This window comes from Thunnus albacares, chromosome 4 (genome assembly GCF_914725855.1).
Source record: "Thunnus albacares chromosome 4, fThuAlb1.1, whole genome shotgun sequence".
Taxonomy (NCBI): Eukaryota; Metazoa; Chordata; class Actinopteri; order Scombriformes; family Scombridae; genus Thunnus; species Thunnus albacares.
In genome coordinates this window covers 17819340-17838308 of record NC_058109.1, presented here as the reverse complement: position 1 = coordinate 17838308, position 18969 = coordinate 17819340, and the positions used below count along the sequence as shown (strand labels likewise).

The 18969-nt window shown below is 39.2% G+C and overlaps 2 protein-coding genes across 4 annotated transcripts in view; one reads left to right on the top strand and one right to left on the bottom strand.

Annotated features, from left to right (window-relative positions):
* The first annotated feature begins 308 nt into the window (after positions 1-308).
* On the top strand, positions 309-2936 carry inka1b (inka box actin regulator 1b). Of its 3 annotated transcripts, XM_044349270.1 has the most exons (3): positions 309-528; positions 618-670; positions 1893-2936. In XM_044349270.1, the coding sequence occupies exons 2-3, from the start codon at positions 668-670 to the stop codon at positions 2811-2813; spliced, it is 924 nt and encodes a 307-aa protein (XP_044205205.1). In that variant the 5' UTR covers positions 309-528; positions 618-667; the 3' UTR covers positions 2814-2936. The 3 variants fall into 3 exon arrangements, with proteins under 3 accessions (XP_044205205.1, XP_044205206.1, XP_044205207.1); XM_044349271.1 differs by lacking the exon at positions 618-670 and having other exon boundaries at positions 313-528; XM_044349272.1 differs by lacking the exons at positions 309-528; positions 618-670 and adding an exon at positions 693-1598.
* Positions 2937-3174: 238 nt separating this feature from the next.
* The window catches only part of uba7 (ubiquitin-like modifier activating enzyme 7), a 37234-nt gene continuing 21439 nt past the window's right edge, over positions 3175-18969 (bottom strand). The window contains exons 22-24 of the mRNA XM_044348992.1: positions 7623-7724; positions 5849-5931; positions 3175-4392 (exon numbers count right to left, since the gene is read on the bottom strand). Coding sequence (XP_044204927.1) covers positions 4260-4392; positions 5849-5931; positions 7623-7724 — 318 coding nt within the window. The 3' untranslated portion in view covers positions 3175-4259. The remainder of the gene's footprint in view (positions 4393-5848; positions 5932-7622; positions 7725-18969) is intronic.

The following is an 18969-nucleotide window of genomic DNA, read 5'->3' as shown; positions in this document are numbered from 1 at the left end:
AAGCAGTCACAGCAGTCGCCCAAGCCAAGCTCTGAAGTTTTATATTCTAAAACTAAAATGAAGAGTTGAGAGTCTAAAAATGAATTCATCTTTGAAAAGGTATAATTATAATCATTGGTGATTTGAAACATTTAATAGTTTCTGGATAAAAATGTGAAATTGAATTAAAAAATGTTTGATTTTATAAGTTGATGTTCTGATCTACTTATTGTTAAATCAAATGTGTCCATTTAATATATAATTATCCAAATCCAGATGTCGATAGTCCTAGTCTAGCGCGGTACAACCGAGTTACAGTAGGAACCGCTACTTACACCAGGAGGTATCTTGTTTCAGGCGACTTGCTATTGGTTGGTTTTGTGACGCGCTGTGCTGATTTGCTGTGGCCAAAAGCGCAGCACCGTCAAAGTCCGCGTGCAGACCTTCATCTGGTTTAGAGGAGTAAGGACTCAGAGCGACTCATCACCTCCAATAAACTGTAAATTTGCGGAGTTGTTGATTGTGCTGAATTTAACAACAGATGCAAAGGTAAGTGACATTTCTATTAAATTACTATATGACTTTAAAAGTGTCAACAACAATAAAAAAAATACTTATGTATCCTTTCTTCGTTGCAGAAACATTTAACTGGGACTTAAACTTCACTGCAGACACTTACTCTTAAACAATGGTAACTTATTCCCCTTTTTTTCCCTTCACTTTCATATTATTTGGACAGTTTTGTGGATGCATTGCACCCTGTTTTGTACTGTTTCTCAATGTTTTTCCTTTCATTATTGTTCTTTGAAAAGTTTTTGGAGAACTACTGTGTTTTAATCCCCCAAGTAACAGTTAATTCAAACCAAACTGTCCTTGCTGAAAGCTTACAACTGGGTGAATCGCTTCTCCCTGTTGTGTGAAAGCAGCCAAGGAGAACAGGGTATTTTAAATGGTACAAGTCTGTCCACAGAGTCCCACTGAGGATGTCTCTGTATGTCAGATAAGTCTCCCCCAGGGGCCAAATGGTTCAGCACCCACAGCTGTGATAACATCTTGGCATTGTGGTGTCCTTACTACCCCAAGCCAAACCCTGGCAGAGAGAGAGGTTTAACAAAGACACTTTAATAACTATGATATAAAAAAGTTGAGCTTTTTAGTATATCAGGGAAAGTTTAAAGATTTTCTCTGCCAAAAGAAAACTTGGTAAAATGCCAATATTTTGTTCCTTAATTTTCATAAAGATCATGTTGTATAGATGGAACTCTGCAAACCAATTTTTGCATGAGTTGGTTTTCACTGATTTCAGATTATCTGATGACTGGATGATAGTATGATTCATATATGATACATGATCTTTGGGTAATTCCAAAATCTTGCTGTCATTTCCGGCTTCATAATACAGACCAGTCAACATCCTGTGGGTTAGAGGAGTCCAGAGAGGATATGTGGCTCTGCACTCCTCCACGATTCAGCTCTACTTTGTTCAAACTTCCCCTCTAGCTTGAGGAAGCAGGGAGAGTTTTCCCCCGTATAAAATGTGCATCCTGTTCTCAGAGCTCTGACTTTTTCATTTTCTGGGATCATACTGCATGGGATGGTCTCCATAAAGCTGCTCTGAGGTTTGTCAGGAATGCCTCACTTGTTATATGGTCATAGCGCAGAGTGATCTCAGCTGGTAAAAATCTTATTGGCTCAGCTCTGGAAATAACACAGGGAACTGTTCAAGCCTCAGTTAGACTGGCCAGGGCATGATGGGATATGTTGGAAGACAGCCTCACTGCTCTGTGGTTTGCAGCAGTGGTCAACCATATTTTTCTTACTTTATGTTGTTTTGACAGACGTGTTGTTCTGAAATAGACTTTTCTAAATTCTGAGTGCAACTCTTAAGTGTTTTTCTTTTTCTGTTTGTGTAGCTGTGTTTAGGAGATTCCACTGACTGCCTCCGGGACCAAATGCAGTACATGATGAGATCCTTGCAGGACCTGAAGCAGATAAGCAAGCCGAGGCCACTGAGTGAACCATGTGTTCGGTCCTTCGCCGTATCACGGCTCTGCAAACAGAGGGCACAGCAGGAACGACTCACTCGTCTACGTGTATCTGAAGCCAGTGAAGCCAGCACCTATGACTCTGCCTGCTGTCTGGCCAGCCACCTGGAGGAGGAGGAAGAGCATGAGCGGTTGGCACAAGGCTCCCGCAGCAGTGAAAAGAGTCTGGACTTTGACTCAGGTTACTCTGAGGCCTCTTGGCAGGATGAAGGTGTGGTGCTAAGAAGAACCAGAAATGTGCGAGTCTCCTCTTCTGCCTGCCTCCGCACAAACAGGGGACCCTCTGGCCGTATCCGGCCCAAATCAACCTCGGACGCTTGCCTGGAGCGCTGGACCTCTTTTGAGGCCAGTGACCCAGAGGACTGGACAACATCACTGCTGAGCCGCAGCAGGAACAGACAGCCTCTGGTTCTGGGGGACAACAGCTTTGCTGACCTAATAAAGAACTGGATGGACCTACCAGAGTGTCCTGAGCCAGCAGAACTAAAGCCCAGTGCGGGCCGGCGTCTTGCCAAAGACATTTTGGTCAACATGCGTAGGAGACTGGCAGGGATGTCTAAAAGTGTGGAGGTGAGGCAGAGGCCAGTAGACTCCACGAGGGTCAGCAGAGCGGCAGAGGCTCCAAAACGGATGTCTTGCCCTGTGGGACTCCAGGCTCTCAAACCTTTCTTTCACCAATCCCACACAGGCTTACATGAACTGGACACTGACTTCCACCAGTTCACCGCTCTCATGAAGACAGGCAGCCGACAACCAATCATATGCAATGACATCATTGGATACATTTGAGTGAGGCTGTAACTATGGACCAACCTTTTGACACAAATTTCACTAAGATGATTCTATTTTTATAATTGGATATTGTCTGCAATGTCAATTCTTCTGAAATAAAGTTTTTTTGTATTTAAGGAATGTTTTCTGTCAAGTCAAATTATTTTAGCCCTCATTTATTTATTTATTTACTTATCAACATCTAAAGTCACACAGAAACTCACAGAAAACACACTAAAGCTTTGTAAACCCAGTAAATTTGGTGTAAATGGTGATGATGATGGTGTAAAACTGGGTGTGGTGTGGTTTGTTAACAGAACAATTGAAAAGATGGTAAGGGAACTGACGTCTCTTGGTGAAGTAAACAGATAAAACATGGTTCCTCATAGACACTTATTTATTGCATTGCATTGTTCAAACAGAATGTAATCACAAAGAGCATCCTTCAATTGCAGGTCCAATTACACAGTGAAAAGGTACATCTATAAAAAGTTGCATTAACAGTTACAAAGAGGATTCTGATTCAAAGACACCCAGCTAGGAGAGCAGAATATGCTAAAAATGACAGAATAACAATTTGGGGGTGTGAAGAGAAACACACTGAGGTTGTGAAAAGGGCAGAACAAGCATAAAAGCCATCCGAGGACAGACGGAGGCCTTGTAGATGAGTCCAGCTTCTCCACTCAACCAGCTCAGGGATTCTTCAGTGAGGGAGGGGAATGCACATGTGCTCGGAGAGATATTTACACATGACAGCTGTATCTAGATGGCAGAGCACCCCGAATCGTCAAAGCACTGTACCCAGTGCGCCAACTGCCTGCACTGCCTGCATCTTTTCAACATTGTACTCAGTCTGACCTGAATTAGACCTTGAAACCAGTCCAGCACTGCCCCAGCAGGCCGAGATCATCTAATCCATATGCCCTGGCAAGCATCTACACAGCCCCTTAGCCTGACATCTCAAAAACACACATTTTACATGTTAATCAAAACCAAGAGTAAAAAAAAAAAAAAAAAAAGAAAACTTTTTGTTAATAATACAACGGAAATTTCAGTTTGCCAAGGTTCCTCTTTTGCCATATAATAAAGTGACAAAAAAAGCCCAAATGAGGAATTGGATATCAATCATCGAACACTCTTTAGTAATTCTGGGACATGCCTAAGGGTAGGACAAATTATTAGAGAGTGTGATAGTGGAATTATTCATTTCACATAATCAAAGTGTGATTAACAGTAAAAATGATCACAGTGTGCCAGTGCATTTATTCAAAAGCATTTGTGGAATGAAAGGAAAGGAATAGATAAAGAGATAACAGGGGAAAAAAATCTTTCATCTATTTAAAAGACAACAAGCATTTATTTAAACATGAGGTTCCAGGAGTGCTGGATTTGCTTCATCAGTTTGAAACAGGTCCACGCGATGCCTTTTCACTGTTCACTCGAGAAGACTTGGTGTTGATGGCATCACAAGAGCAGGTATCTGATAGTTGGGACTGTCTCACAGTCCTCATCTTCAGCAAATGAGGCGATTAGGTCCAACATCTTCTTGTGTGGAGGGATGTCTGCCTTGGTTACCATCCTCACCACATCAGACACACTGCAAAAAAGTGAAGTATATATAAATGAACATTGTCCAGTAAGAGTGTGAATGAAAAAGCATCCAATTCATGTATGTGTGAACTCATTATAATGTACATTTAAATTAATTTAGCTTCTAAAATGTGTTTCTTCATCAATGTAAATATCCTGCCAGAAGACAATAATCTTTCACAATTTGCCTATTCTTATCATCAACAAATTCCATAAAAAGACCAAAACCAACAATGTGTTGATCTCACTAAGTATCGTCTGTGTATCCAACGCCTGATATATCTTATTCATCTGTGCCATAGACCCCCATAACTGTCAAAAATCAATCTCACATACACAATCTTGCTGCTGGAAATACTCACTAGTGCATTATGCAGCTAAAAAAATTGTCCCCAACAAATGTAGAATTTTACTCGCCTTTGAGTAACATTTGCTAATATCTGCAGTGCCCAGCTGTTTCAGGAAATTATTTAGCCTTTTTTGAAAATTAAAGTATATATTCATGACTTGTTTGAAAAGATTTACATCTTCAGTAGGAACAAATGAGATGAACTAACACATTGTTGGTTTTAATTTTTTCATGGGATTTAAAAAAAACAACAAATACATAAAATATTTAAAGCCTTATCTTTTAATGAGTTTTCATCTCATCTGTGTTTTCAAGTTTCTAGTTCCCCCTGCACATGCCCAACACAGGAAGTTAGAGGCACAGGAAGTGACTACTCGAGGGGGCATTTGTCATGTAGGGCCTGCTGTCCACATGGCCAGCACTCTGCCCCTCTCCCCCTGTAGCTTAATCTAACCAACACCAGCTCCCAAGAGACTTAAGCATCAAAAACAGCAAAGGACTTGCACACAGTCTGTTCCAAGATGAACATGATAACAGCAAGATTTAAGAAAAGAATGACTAATAATCAATATTTCAATTAAGCCAATGAGCTACCTCTAAAATTGCGAAGTTGAACCTGATTTATAACATTTTTTTCCTTCTTACTGGAGTGAAAATATCCCTGAGGGCCCATGTTCTGCTCTGACTCACCTCTTTAACTGATGAGGAGAGTTCACAGCACGGGACAACTGATTCATTTCTAACACCCCGAGGCTTATGAAACGTGACTTTAATGATCTACACTGCTGAACAGGCCTGAACAGTGTGGCTTCTCAGATGCAGAAAAAAAAGTTCACACTAATTTAACTCTTTAACTCTCGTCCAAAACAAACAGAAAGAAACCTGAGGAGGAGCAGTCTCAATCATCAGTGTGTTCAGTGATGCATGTGAGTGTGTGTAAGTGTCAACAGGCTCTCTCCTCACAGGCCCAGAGGAAACACCTCATCCTGACATTAGCCTCTAAACAAACAAAGGGAGGTTGCTTATTGTCACTGTTTGTGCGTGCAGGGTTGCATGTCGTGTGTAGCCATGCATTTGTAAAACTGTACTGTATCTTTGTCTTAACTGGACGTACCTCTGCGTGAGCCTCTCTTTGTGATCACTGTACAAGATAGCAGGTCCGTAGAAGAGGCCACAGACGGTCAAGCCGTATTTTTCCTGCACAAAGACAAGTAATTCAATTACATTTGCAGTACAACAAAACATAAGAAACAGAGATGAGAATGGAGTATGCCTTCATGCATTATGCAAACTAAATTTCTGCAAAGACCGCAGTCAGCAGAGCTAGAGGTCTGACGGTGACCTGTGGCCTTAAACGACTTCAGCAGCTCAGGAAACTCTGCGATGTCTCCACAAACAAACCAGGCAAACCTGGCCAGCCAAAGGTTAAACAAAATGTGGAGCAAATAAGAACACTTGCCAATTTATTTTCCCTCAAAACAAACTCCAGCAGAATCAATTTACTGAACATCTTTTCAGGGCAAGAAGTGCATTAAAAAAACAGCCTGTGATTGATGTGTTGAGAAATGTTTGACCTATATAATATGCATTATAATCACAGTGTCTTACAGGGCATAAGTGATGTGTATTTCTGAGCACATGCATAGATGTAAAATACATATATATACAAGAACAATAAGACAGGCTTACTAAACCACAGGGTTAGTGTATTATCCCAAACAAAAGCAGGGTTATGGAGTATCTTTTATATGTGTTATTAATATTTGATTCTGGGATATATGGTGTGCAATCATCTTATTCAGTGCCTGATCAACTGACTTTTATACTGTAATGTAGCAGTCAGAAAAAAACAAATGTTATGATTAATGATACAATGATCTACAATGTGATGGTGGAAGAGGCAGCTTGGCATTCATCACAGTATCTGAGTATCTGAGTATCATTTGTTGCTGTTGTCTTCTGTTACTGTTGATAAGATGGAGAAACTAAGAAACTAAACAAGACAAAGTCGAAATGCAACAAAGTCAAGGCTGCTAGGAGCTAATGTGTTTCCTGTTTATTCTCAACTGCTGAGATAATTCAGCTGGTACAGAAATGATGGAGCAGGAATATCAATGAGTTAAAGACATTAAATCAGATTTAAACTCATGTCACCTGCCCAACATTGTAACATAGAAATACGATTAAATTCAAACAGTCTTTTCATCACAGGGAGGAGCAACATCTCATTTGTTGTATATTTATGTGAATATGGTTGAAATAGCAATTAAATAAACCTGAAACCTGATCTGTTAGTGTGAAGCTTCAGTTTGTATTTTATACAAGGCAGCACAAAATTTTGTACAGTTCACAATGGCTCAATTTACCTGCCAATAACAAAATCTAGGTTGTAAGTGACAGAATTTGTGAATAACGTTGGGATTGAGTGCATTTATTGTGAATTTATTGAGGTGAAAATGGGAGTAAAATAAACTAAACATTAATTAGGCTTATGAGTCTTCTTGTCAGTGGTACAAGAGCACAAATGTTATATTATCACTTTTGCAGCTAAAGGAAAGCACTAAAAATCCTAACTATATTCTGGTTTTGATGTGTTTTCTTGCAATGGAAACATAGATGAACATATGAATTGAGAAAAAGGTTCCAGTCATTGTCTAGCCATCAGAAGAAAGTTGAAGGGTCAACAACAGCACGGCCCTTCACAAGACCTGAATTTGTGAATGGTAGGTGTAAAGTGGCCAATCATTTAAAACAATGGGCATTGTGTGCACTGGAGGAAGGTGAGCAAGTTTAGGGGAAAAAAAAACATTCATAAAATATGCACTCAGTAGCAGTGAGTGTGAAAAAAGGTGTGTGTTTCCTTGCTGAGAGGAATAAGGAGGCTGTACCTTGACATACTGGAACAGATCTTCCAAGGTCATTTCCTGCTGACCGCCACGTCTGCCCTCAACAATCAAGTCATCCCACTGGGTGTATTTCTTTCCTGCAACCTGCCGATAGACAAGTTACATACACCACACACACACACACACACATAGACACACACAGACAAAGTTGACAGATGAAGCACCACTTGCTGTGAGGGATGTGCAGAAAATGTTTGGGTTCATAACAAGAGAGGCAGCATTTTTCAGCACTGAGTTATAAAGCAGCTGAGAACAATCAGCAGCTCTTGGAAAGCTTCAGCTTAGACTCAAACAACCTCTGATGAGGTCAAGAAGGTGCTTCCTCATATATGATGAAGTGACTCACATGTTTTTCTCAAGTTTCCATCTATGAGACACTTACTTCTCACAGTTTTACAATCATCCTGCACTAATAAAAAATCTATGCACATAGCCATGTGAATGCAGAGTCAGCGTACTTTTGGGGAAGATGATATTAGTGTATTGAGAGTGTAGACCTGCTAATAAGACCTGCAGCTTTGTGAATATAAATGTGGTGCTCTAGGCTGTGAAATAAGAACACAGGAATTTTTCCAGACATCTTGCCAGACTGCACATCAAAGTTCGAGCTTTGAGGGGCCATTTTTTCTCTGAATTTCTCGTAGTTCTTTGAGTATTCTGTGTTAAAGAGACATACTTGAAATCTGACTGTTTGAATAGGCCTAAACTGTTTAAATGAGGAATGGTAGTCTGCCTATAATAACAGCTGTTCTCTTCCACTGATATATGAACATAGTGCTGAAAAAATTATTCCATTAATCATTAAATTAATCATCAGAAGATTAATCTCTTACTATTTTGATAATAGGGCTGCATAACAGCTCTATTTTTGTACTAACCAAAATCTATCTGTAGCACTGAAAAAGCTCTCCAGTGGTGAAAGCTAAGATCTTGTTTACTGATTCTTTGATCAGATAATTGATAGTGTAAATAATCGTTTGTTGCAGTTTAACATGTATGTAAGAAAAATGAGAGGACTGCTACTGTGACCGTGTCATTTTACATTGCAGGGTAACATAAAATCAAAAGGATGTTTTTTTGATACATCAAGACCATGTGACAAGAGAAACGTGATGAGAGTCTTGTGAGTCTAAATGAAGCTTAACAAACACAGTCATTCATTGAGAAAACTTCACAAACAGTTAAAACACATATTTTACACATTTCCCCTGCTTCAGGGTTAGGGTCACGCTTCAGCACCGCCGTCATACCCCTCATATCTCATGAGATCAGATTTTAGGACTGGTGACCCCACAGCAACCTAGCATCCTTTAAGTCCTATTCCTATAGGATCGACCTTTGTCCTCAAAACAAAGACAGAATAAAGAGTCCTGACACATAGAGAGATCAATTTAACCCCCTTACACACATAGACACTGCTGTCACTGGATATACATTGATAATCACATGACACCACATGTTTACCAAAAATATCATAATCCACACGTGTTAGACAAGAGCAAAACATCACCTGACCTGAAATAGGCCAAGATTCCTCACATGCAGAAAATTGTCAAAATATGTCACTTAGTTAGACGACCCTGCCGTCTGGTAAGAGAAGTTGTGAAGATCAAAACTTGGCTCGAGATGTGAATACCAAAGCTCCAGCTAAACCTGGGTCCAATTATCTCTGCACCAGCAGCCAAGGGGAACTTTTTGACTAGCCCTCACTACTCCCACCACTTATGGGGTTTGGGGTTATGGAGACACATTCGAGGCATACTTCTCCTCAAGTCTGACGGGGTGTCTAGGTCCTTTGTCCCAGTTTTCAGACAAAGCACATTTTGTTAGTAAGTTGCACATCTTACCCCTGGCTATTTTACCTTCGTTAATGTTTTTGCAGAATTATCAGTACAACCTCAAACATCCCACTGGCACAGCATAACTAGTGCTGGAAACGCACATTTAGTACAAAAGAGCATTCTTTTTAAATCTTGCAAATGCAAAGTCATTGTTGGACTTAAAAATGGCCCTCCTTCTTCAGAGGTCCCATGCCAGAGTTGAGTGCTTTTGTGTGTACTGTAGATGCTGATTTTACACAATGCAAAGCAGGCATGCAGGCTATTTTTACTCCCTCCACTCCCTTCCCCTCTCTCATATCTGTCACACAACTCTGGCAGGAACCTGAAGCCAATCAACTACCCCATCAGTATGTATGTAGAGTGACGTCAACTATTCAGCACTATAGCACGGCGAAAAAATAAGCAAGAACGCTGGAACCAAACTGGCTGCTGGAAACAATTACAAATGCTTCCCACAAGTACAACTATCTTTTTGTCATGGAACAATAAAAAACTAAAAAGTCCCAACGAAAAACAGTTATCTCTGGGGAAAGAGCAGAAATGTGCATCAGAGAGTTATTGTTTTTCTCTCAGAGCGACATCTGAGCAAATTGCCAGTGTGGAAAATATCACAACATCTGTGTTATTGAGAGCCTGCATGCAATTCTCTGTACTCTGTAATGTTAGTGTTAGTGTTGCAGCTAATGATTTTTCTATTTTCATTACCAATTAGTCAGCAGATTTTATTTATTTATTAATTAATTGGTCATTTTAGTTGTTAAAAAGTGAAAAATGTCAACTACAATCTCACAGAGCCCAAAATTACGTCTCTAAATGCCTTTTTTTGTCTGACCAAAACTCAAAAGCAAATATTTGGCATTTTTTGCTTGAAAATTACTGAAACAATGAATCATTTGTTAAAATAGTTGCTGATTAATTATCTTTTGAATGTCTGGTCAATTAATAGACTAATCACTGTATCTCTATAAAGTGAAGACACACCTTTCCCCACAGTTTTTTGACTATGTCAAGACCAATTCAGAGGAAGAGCTACTATACTTGTATTCCATAATGTCACGAAAATCAACCCAATTAAAGTTGGGCAAGGTTGTCTTGAGGTTAGAGGTCTGACGGTAGAATTACTGTCTGAGAGGTCACCTGTTCAGTTTCTTGTGTTAACAACAAGAGCAATTGACAAATCCCTGCCAATTGCTGCTTGTTGTCTAATCACAGTTGCAAAAGATCAGTTCAGTCTTATGGTCAGAGTGTCCAGGTTGTGATTTTTGAGTGGGCTCAGGCTAAATGCACTAAAAACCAGATTTTGGATGGGTCTGGCACTGAATATAAAAAAATATTAAAGGTAACCACACAGTGACAGAGACACAAAGTATTCCCCTACTTGACAAGTTGTACCTCAAGAAAGGCCATTTTTACTTATTAAATATTGGCTATAAGTGTGTAGTATTCAAGTACTGTTCTACCACACTGGGTGTCTTAGGATCAGGAGGACTGTTTGGACATAAAGCAGAGATGGGAGTCAGGATTCTGGGTGATTGCGAGCCAAAGAGTTTGTTTTCAGACGATGAGGAGGAGACAAACGGCCACTTCATGAGTCCAAGTGGAATAAAGCCACGCGGGGGGACATATAAGTTTATATTCTGTCTGCTCTGTTGTTGGAGGACAGCCAAAACTCTCATCTGCTTTCCACATATCATAGTCTGAATTATAAATGGGGCTTTGAACTTCGCCTTAAAACACGACACAGCTGGTCTCTCTGAAACAATAAAAGAACACAATGACATTTCACGTTTTTAAACTGTCTCTCACTTCAATACTACACCCATCGTTATTTTCACTGATGATACGCTTCTTATGTAACAGCTACACACATCATTTTAATTCTTATTACTTTAATACTTCAATTCTTTCTTCTTATAATCCTGTTCAAATTCAAAATGCTTCTATTGTCCTTTACAAAATGTACATTTGTATTTTTAACATGAGACTAAATTCTCCACAGTACACCCAAACCTTCTATCAGTATTTCTGGCCTTATTAAATAGTATACATATGAAAAAATGTCTCTCCATATGCAGTGTGTTCACTTCCTGCTGTTGACAGGAAGCCAGGCAAACTCCTTTGCTCTTCCTGAAAAATACTGTAGACAGTAAAGGCTTCCAGGAAAAAATTAAAATAATCTTATCACAAACATAAACCACACACACACACACACACACACACTTTCTGGTCCTAAAGACCTTAGACAGGACTAGATACGGAAAAAAGACAGAACGTGATTGTTGACTGAAATACAACATACGTGTCTGCTATGCAAATTCAGAGAAAACAAAAAAAAGTTATATATGATATATATGATAATAATAATAGAATGAACTAATTTTTATTTATTTTTACTATATGATTATAAATACTTCAATATTCTTATAAAATACCTGAATTTGCTACATACTCAGATAGCAAAATTGCTGTGGCCCAGATCCGGCCCACACTCAACACTCTCAGAACTTTTCATCTGGCCCATATACCACATGGAGTGATGGCACTTGGGCGGTCCACTTCTGTTTCCCAGATCTGGGCCACAAGCTACAGCAATGCCATATGTCAACCAAGAACAAACCAGATAAACCAGAACTGGCCCACATCCAGTGAGAGCACCACATCTTTACCAAAAATGGCCCACATTTGATTTGGGATATTTGGGCCATATTTGCTATTTTACATGTAGGCCATTTTAGGATCACGACCATTTTGTCCAGGCCAGAAGAAGGCCAGCAGTGCTGCATTGTTGCCTGAAGTGGCCCACTTCAGTATGCTATCTGGGGTATAGATTATGAATAGCATTTAGCCCAAAGAACTTCAAATAAAAAATGACCTTCCAGTCACACATCCCTACACTGGTTTTCCATGCTTTATAGAATTACATTATCAAAAGGTCAAAAGCATCTTGCTTTATCAAAAACTGTTGTTTCCAGAGTCACAGCCCAGTTTGAGAAGCTCTGACAAGGCCTGAGACGAAAGGCCACCAAGCCTCAATACTGTCTGGATCCACAATCTCAAACAATCTCAAATGATCAAACAATCTCATAAAGGACATTAGGGAATATAAATGAGTTTCTTTCTATAGTTTACTTAAAAAAACTGAATTCTACAATATTCTTTAATTGTACTGTATGTTGTCATACTATTAATTGAACTAATTTAGTCTTGATTTTTTAAATTTGTTCACAGTTTTGTGTTCATAGTCTTTCCTTTTTTCCCTAATTACTGTTAAAAGATTTGTAATGTTTTCAGGATCGCAGAAAATGAAGAGACCTCACTAGGGCAGTTTAACAACGCAGGACCAGATACACAATAAACTCTCTTATGATAACAAGGGCTACTGATTGATGGAGCCCAAAAATAGACGCCTCCGACTGCAGATATACGTGAGGCCATGGGAATGTAGTGCAGCCGGAGGAAGTTCAGCTAGTGAACCTGATAAGGAAGCAGAATGAATCCTTGTTTGATTGTGATTCTCTTCAGGGAGCACAATCGCACTGGTCATTTTGCACAGGTCACTGCATTTGGATTGAAATCATAATGTGAGCTTACATCTCAATTTTGCCCTTTAAGACAATGGGGCATTTCTTTGGAGGCAGGAAGCTGGGATCAGTATAGAAACCTCGATAAGTCCTCCTCCTCTTCCCTGCAGTCTGCCACAAGAAATAGCACTGCTGAGGCACGCTCCTACCTCGGCTTCATTATCTGGCCACAATCCCAACAGTGGAAACATTTTTACAACCCGCCGTGGCTAGAGGCCTGTTTCATCAAAGGGGACTCTTTCCCTTTGCAAGGCTTCAAAGTGAGCTTTAGGGGAGGCAGATGGAAGATCTGTGTGGTCTTTTTGATCATATTCTCATCTTAATCTCTTTTAGCTTCCATTTGCTTTCTTTTTGTAGACAATCTGGTTACTTTTCACTGAGGTCTTATGTCCTACTTAAGTCCTATAGCCCGAGCTTTACAGTCAAGCAGCGTTTCATTTTAACCATATGACAGTGATGCTGCTGACGACTGTATGTGCAGTATATTGGTGTATGTGCTGGTATGCACCAAGGTTACTTCAGATATACTGGACAAAAATGCAAAATGGTGGATAACAGTTCAGTCTTTTTCAAGCAGATTAGTTTGTGTTTTCAGCAATGTTGAAAGTAATCTTGGATTGAAAATCCTTTTTTGTTAACCTAATTATACATTAAAGAAGTACTGGCACCTTTTCTTCTTCACACTGTAAAATCATTACAATATGTATTACTGCCTCTATGCAACTGGAGTCACAAAAAATGCATTATATGGAGTCTTTAAAACATTCCCATGACAAAGGAAACAATATTAAATCCAGGAAATATATTTCATATTTCAATTGGCCACTTCACCAACTGGAAACGCAAGTGGACGATCAATTTCCTCTTTTTTTATATTGACTTCACCAATGATACGCCTTCCTTTACGTCATACCTACAGCACAGAGCCTGTGGTGATATGTCAATAATGCTGCCCATGACATCAGATCATCAATTGAAGCCCACAGCTGTAAAGCAAGGTCACCAGAGTGCTAGTGTGTCTGTCTGTATGTAATTGTGCATTTGTGCTCTATAAGGAGTCATATGGAAAACAACACAAACAACTTTGCAGACTTGTGTGATGTATTATAATTTTTCAGCCTGAAATTGCTCACTAACTTGTTACAAAATTGTGGAAAAAAGAGAAATTATTCGACAAAACTGTGTTCATATAATGTCTGAATATAAAAACCAGAGAATGAAGGCTCCAATTTATGTTGTTAAAAGAGAAAACTCGGAGCAGCCTGTTTGATCAATAATTGGACACCCATGGTTTATACACAGTGTTAGTTTGAGCTAGTGCTTCAGTAAATGTGTCATGTCTATATATAATTCTTTTCAAAAGCTACAATCTTTCTGCATTCAAACTCGGGCCACCATCATCTTTGACTGAGCACAGATTTCTTTTGATGTTGTCTCAGACTTGACTTGGCTTCCAGATTGGAAAATAACCTTTTTGTGTTTTATTCAATGAAGACTAAACCACCCAAGACCAGATATATATATCATATGTGAGACCTGTTTTGAGGTTATGCTGGTGAAGAACAACTAACCTAAAGTATATCTTCGAGAGCATGTTTGTCTATGCTTTCCTGTATGGCCTTTTTACAAAGGGACAAGAGCACTGTCATGTAAAATGTGCCCTTTGTCTGAACGGGAGTGTCATCTGCTACCTGATCACCATTGATCATCACTCTCTTTGGACTGCAATGAAGAAACAGATGGCTGAGACCTCCAGCTGATCACTCAACCCACTGCAATTATCTGCCTAACACCCCAGAGAATTGACAGGATACCAGCCCTACACACTGCCTACACAAGAGAGAGATTAAAAATTGAACAATAGATATTAAAGATACCTTACATTCAAGATCGTAAACCACATGTTTTGAGGGATGACTTCTGATGTATTGATGCAGGGTGGAGGAGGAGCGGGAGTGGCAGCTCAGAAGCACACAGACACTTCTCAGGAGAGTGCCGAGTTTGACACACAGACTAAAAGCAGCCTGTTGCTTTTGAAAGGCTTCCATTGACGTGTAAAACAGCAAACAGAATCTCAGATTGTCTTTTAAATGAGAAGATAGCAGCACTTCACCTGACTGAAAATGACCTGGGGCAGAAGGGCTGAGTCAATAAAACACTCCTTTTCCAAATGGGCCACTGACACGTTGGAGCCTGCAGAGACGCTAGCAAAGAGCAAGTGTCTGATTGCTGTTGTAAAGCAATGCATTCATCACCGAAATGGTTTGAGAGTTTCCTGTACAAAATGGTGAAGTAAATTGATTTCTTGTATACTAACTACAAAACACTATACTATAGCACATACTATCAATTCAGCAAAGTACAGCTCTGAACATAAACTGTTACATCCTGGTTTGTAGCATTGATCAACTGCTTTAGTAATCAAAGGTCATAGCCTTTGGTTACGTGGTGTAATGCAGTGTGGATTGGATATTGGATTGGTATGGAGTTATTGATATCTGCGGCTCAATATGATGTCTAGCTCTTGTCAGCACTTGATAAGCTGCAAGCTTAACTGGTGTTGGACTCGAACAAATAAGACACATGAGACTCCCGTAGAGCTCACAAGGGGCTCACAATTTACCAGCATCAACCCAGATACAGCAGAGGAGATATCGCTTGCTTTAAGGCGTGATCACAGATTTACCCCCATCTTAACTGTACTTTTGCACACTTTAAAAAGAAAGTGTATTGAGATACCACAATTACTTAACTAAATTAAAAATGATAATAATAACTATGTCCACTAGCCTTTCTTGTATTTACTTAATATCAGTCTAGCCTTATGGTGTCAGTATGCTTGAAAGGAACATGTAACTTTTGTGTGACATATCCAAATAAGTCTGAAGGAAAAAGTGTTTATTGGTGCTCCGAATGCCGACACTCGAAAGCCTGCCATTATAGCCTTTTTCAAATACTTTCACAGTACTGTACTTGGCTTACACATGAAAAGTGACGGAAGTAATCATGGTGAAAATTAGAGCTTGAGGGGGAAGTTCTAACTCTGCTTACTCTCTCACTCAAGTCTCTGCGTGTAGTGGTAGCGAATGTCGGATTGACTGTTTTGGAAAGTAGCACAAATTACTGGATACAACCCCCTCAGTTGTAACATCTGATTCCGACAAGAACTTTAGATTAAGCATACTGACACTTTTAATACTTCAGCTCCTCTCCTATACAGGACAAGCACTGCTACATCAAATGAGACCAAGCACGATGCAAGGGGAAGTAAAGATCTTTGCTGACAACATAGAACAATACATAACATAGTGAGGGAATAATCCAGCCTTTTCTCAGTGAGAAAGTGATATTTTGAGCCTGTTCAGATGAATATCTGCATAAACTCTGTGTATGACAAGCTTCATTAGCTATACTCTTGGCTCTGAGCAAAAACCAACAATTGTTATTAACTCAACTACATTTTGATTGTTGATTACTGGTTGTGTAATATAAAAAGGTCTGGCTTTTTGTCTGATAATATAGTTAGTGTGAAAAATGGTTATCTTTCTTTTTAAAAGGTCATGAAATATAGAATTTCCAGAGTACGGTATCTACAACATGGAATGGCTTTGCTGCACAGAGTGGCCACGACTACAGCCTCCCAACCCCCCAGAGTGCACGGCTGACTTACTGGAGGCCTGTGCTCTTTGCAATGGTGGAGGCCCAATGCAGGGTGTCTTTTGGTTCTAAACATGGAATAATATTGCAAATTGTGATTTTAACTGCTGGTTTGAAGTTGACTGAGCCTTAACAGTTAGAGCTACTGAACTTCCCTGGATCTCAGGATTACAAAGCTGTGAAATTCTTTTTTTTTTTTTTAAATAAAGACAAGTTTCTATTTTTATTATAATTATTCCTTGTATCTATTATCTCTATTTCACCTCTCTTATTTTAATATTATTACTCATTCTTCCCATTCAAAACTTTAGTGACTGTTGCTATCTTGTAAGTTCCTGCCTCATTCATTATAAAGGAGATTGAGGCAAAATCATTAATTTACTTGTAAAGCATAACTTTAGCATAAACACCATAACAAACACTTATTATGAGCCATTAATAATATACAGCCACAGCTATGTGGACGTAGGCAGACTGTCCTGCAGTGCCTTGTAGAGCAGAGGACACAATCTACCAGTGTCACGGACCACCTGTGACATTACCACATACAAGCAGAGTCTTTGTGTCTATGTATGAGGTAACAGTTTCTTTGTTTGTTATGTGTCAGTAGAAAAAAAGAAATGAAAAAAGGCATGAAATACATGTAGTATACATGTTGTGTTCAGAGTAAATGAGTAAACTCATGACATCATGACATGACAACAGCCTGAGGACTAAACTTAATGTTACTAATGAGAAACCTGCAGCCCATCTCCTGCCAGCGCTGGTACTTTAATGAGAGAATAATGAAACAGGAGGACAGAAACCTCTAATAACGTCCACATGGTGCTTCCACTGACTCAAACAGGCCTGAAGAAAATAAGTCATGTGGTAAACATTGAGACAAATAATAATATAATAAAGAGATAGATGCAAGGATGGAAAGTATTATTGTTGACACATAAAGTCACTGCTGTTTCATGTTTTTCTCACTGACTATAAAAGACATTTACAACCTTCATAATCTTTTCAAGTATAAAAAAACAGACAACCTTACTGTAGAAGTATTTAACTCTCAACTTAAACCTTGAAATCACTTGATTAAAATCAGCTTCAGATATTTGTGAAGGTTTTAAAATAATTCCAGTTCTAAATTTGAGGTGAAATCATCCACTGAGTGTAGCCTGAATAAATAGTAATTCGTGCTCTTTTATAAATGTATATAAAATGTGAAGACACAGCAAATTCATTTGGACTCCTCCTGTGGACCCAGTGCAGACACATAAGTCAGCTAGTTGGAGGGCAGTCTTTCAGTGTTATTGTGTTTCTCACTAAAGACTATGGCCTCTGGCTTAAACATGTATGAGATGAGGAGATTTGATTGAGGATGATTTGGAAGAGCTGCTAATGCCCCTGGCTTTTTAATTTTGCTAAATGGGAAGCATTCATGCTGAGTCTACCACATATGCTACTAAATAAAATATCAGGATAGATATTTTTAAGGGGGATTTTTTATCTCCTGTGTGCTATAGCCTCTGTTTAACTGTTTGAATACTCATCTGATACAACCTGTCTGGCGTCTGATGCTCTAAAGTGTCCAGACATAATATTGTTGTTGATGATATGAAATGGGAAGGCAATGAACTTTGGGGGAACTACAGCAGTAATGGAACAATACATGTGAAACAACAGATGACTTAACAACATAAGGCCAACCACATAATACCACCACCAACTAAATGAAACCAAAAAAAAACCCTGGAAAACAACAGAAGGCACAAGCCGTCTATGTTGATCACAGATTACTCATTATCCTGTGAGCACTATTCATGTCTGGGTCTTGAGTTACAAACTGCACAATGCCGGAGCTCCCTTAGGAATACTGAGGTCCTTGGATCGTGTTCACCCTGTTTCTTTACTGACACAGTCCAAGGAGTTCAATACAGATTTAACCACATGTGAGGTAAATCTTCCCCTTTGTTGTTTTCTTTCTCTTTCTCTTTGGGCCAGTCCCTGTTATTTGTGTGTGTGTGACAGATGTGTGACCTTCAATTACATATGTGCTCAAATCACAAATCAAGTGGCTGCAGGTTTTGCTTTTTTCATGTATAACAACATATAACCACCCTGTATAGAGCGACTTCTCAACAAAAGTCAAAATATGTTTTCTCACAGATATCTCCATGCACATTAAGGGAATATATTAAGAATGCTTTTTTGCTAAACAAGTTGTGAATGAAAAGTTATTAGAAACAGAGGATGGAGCAGATG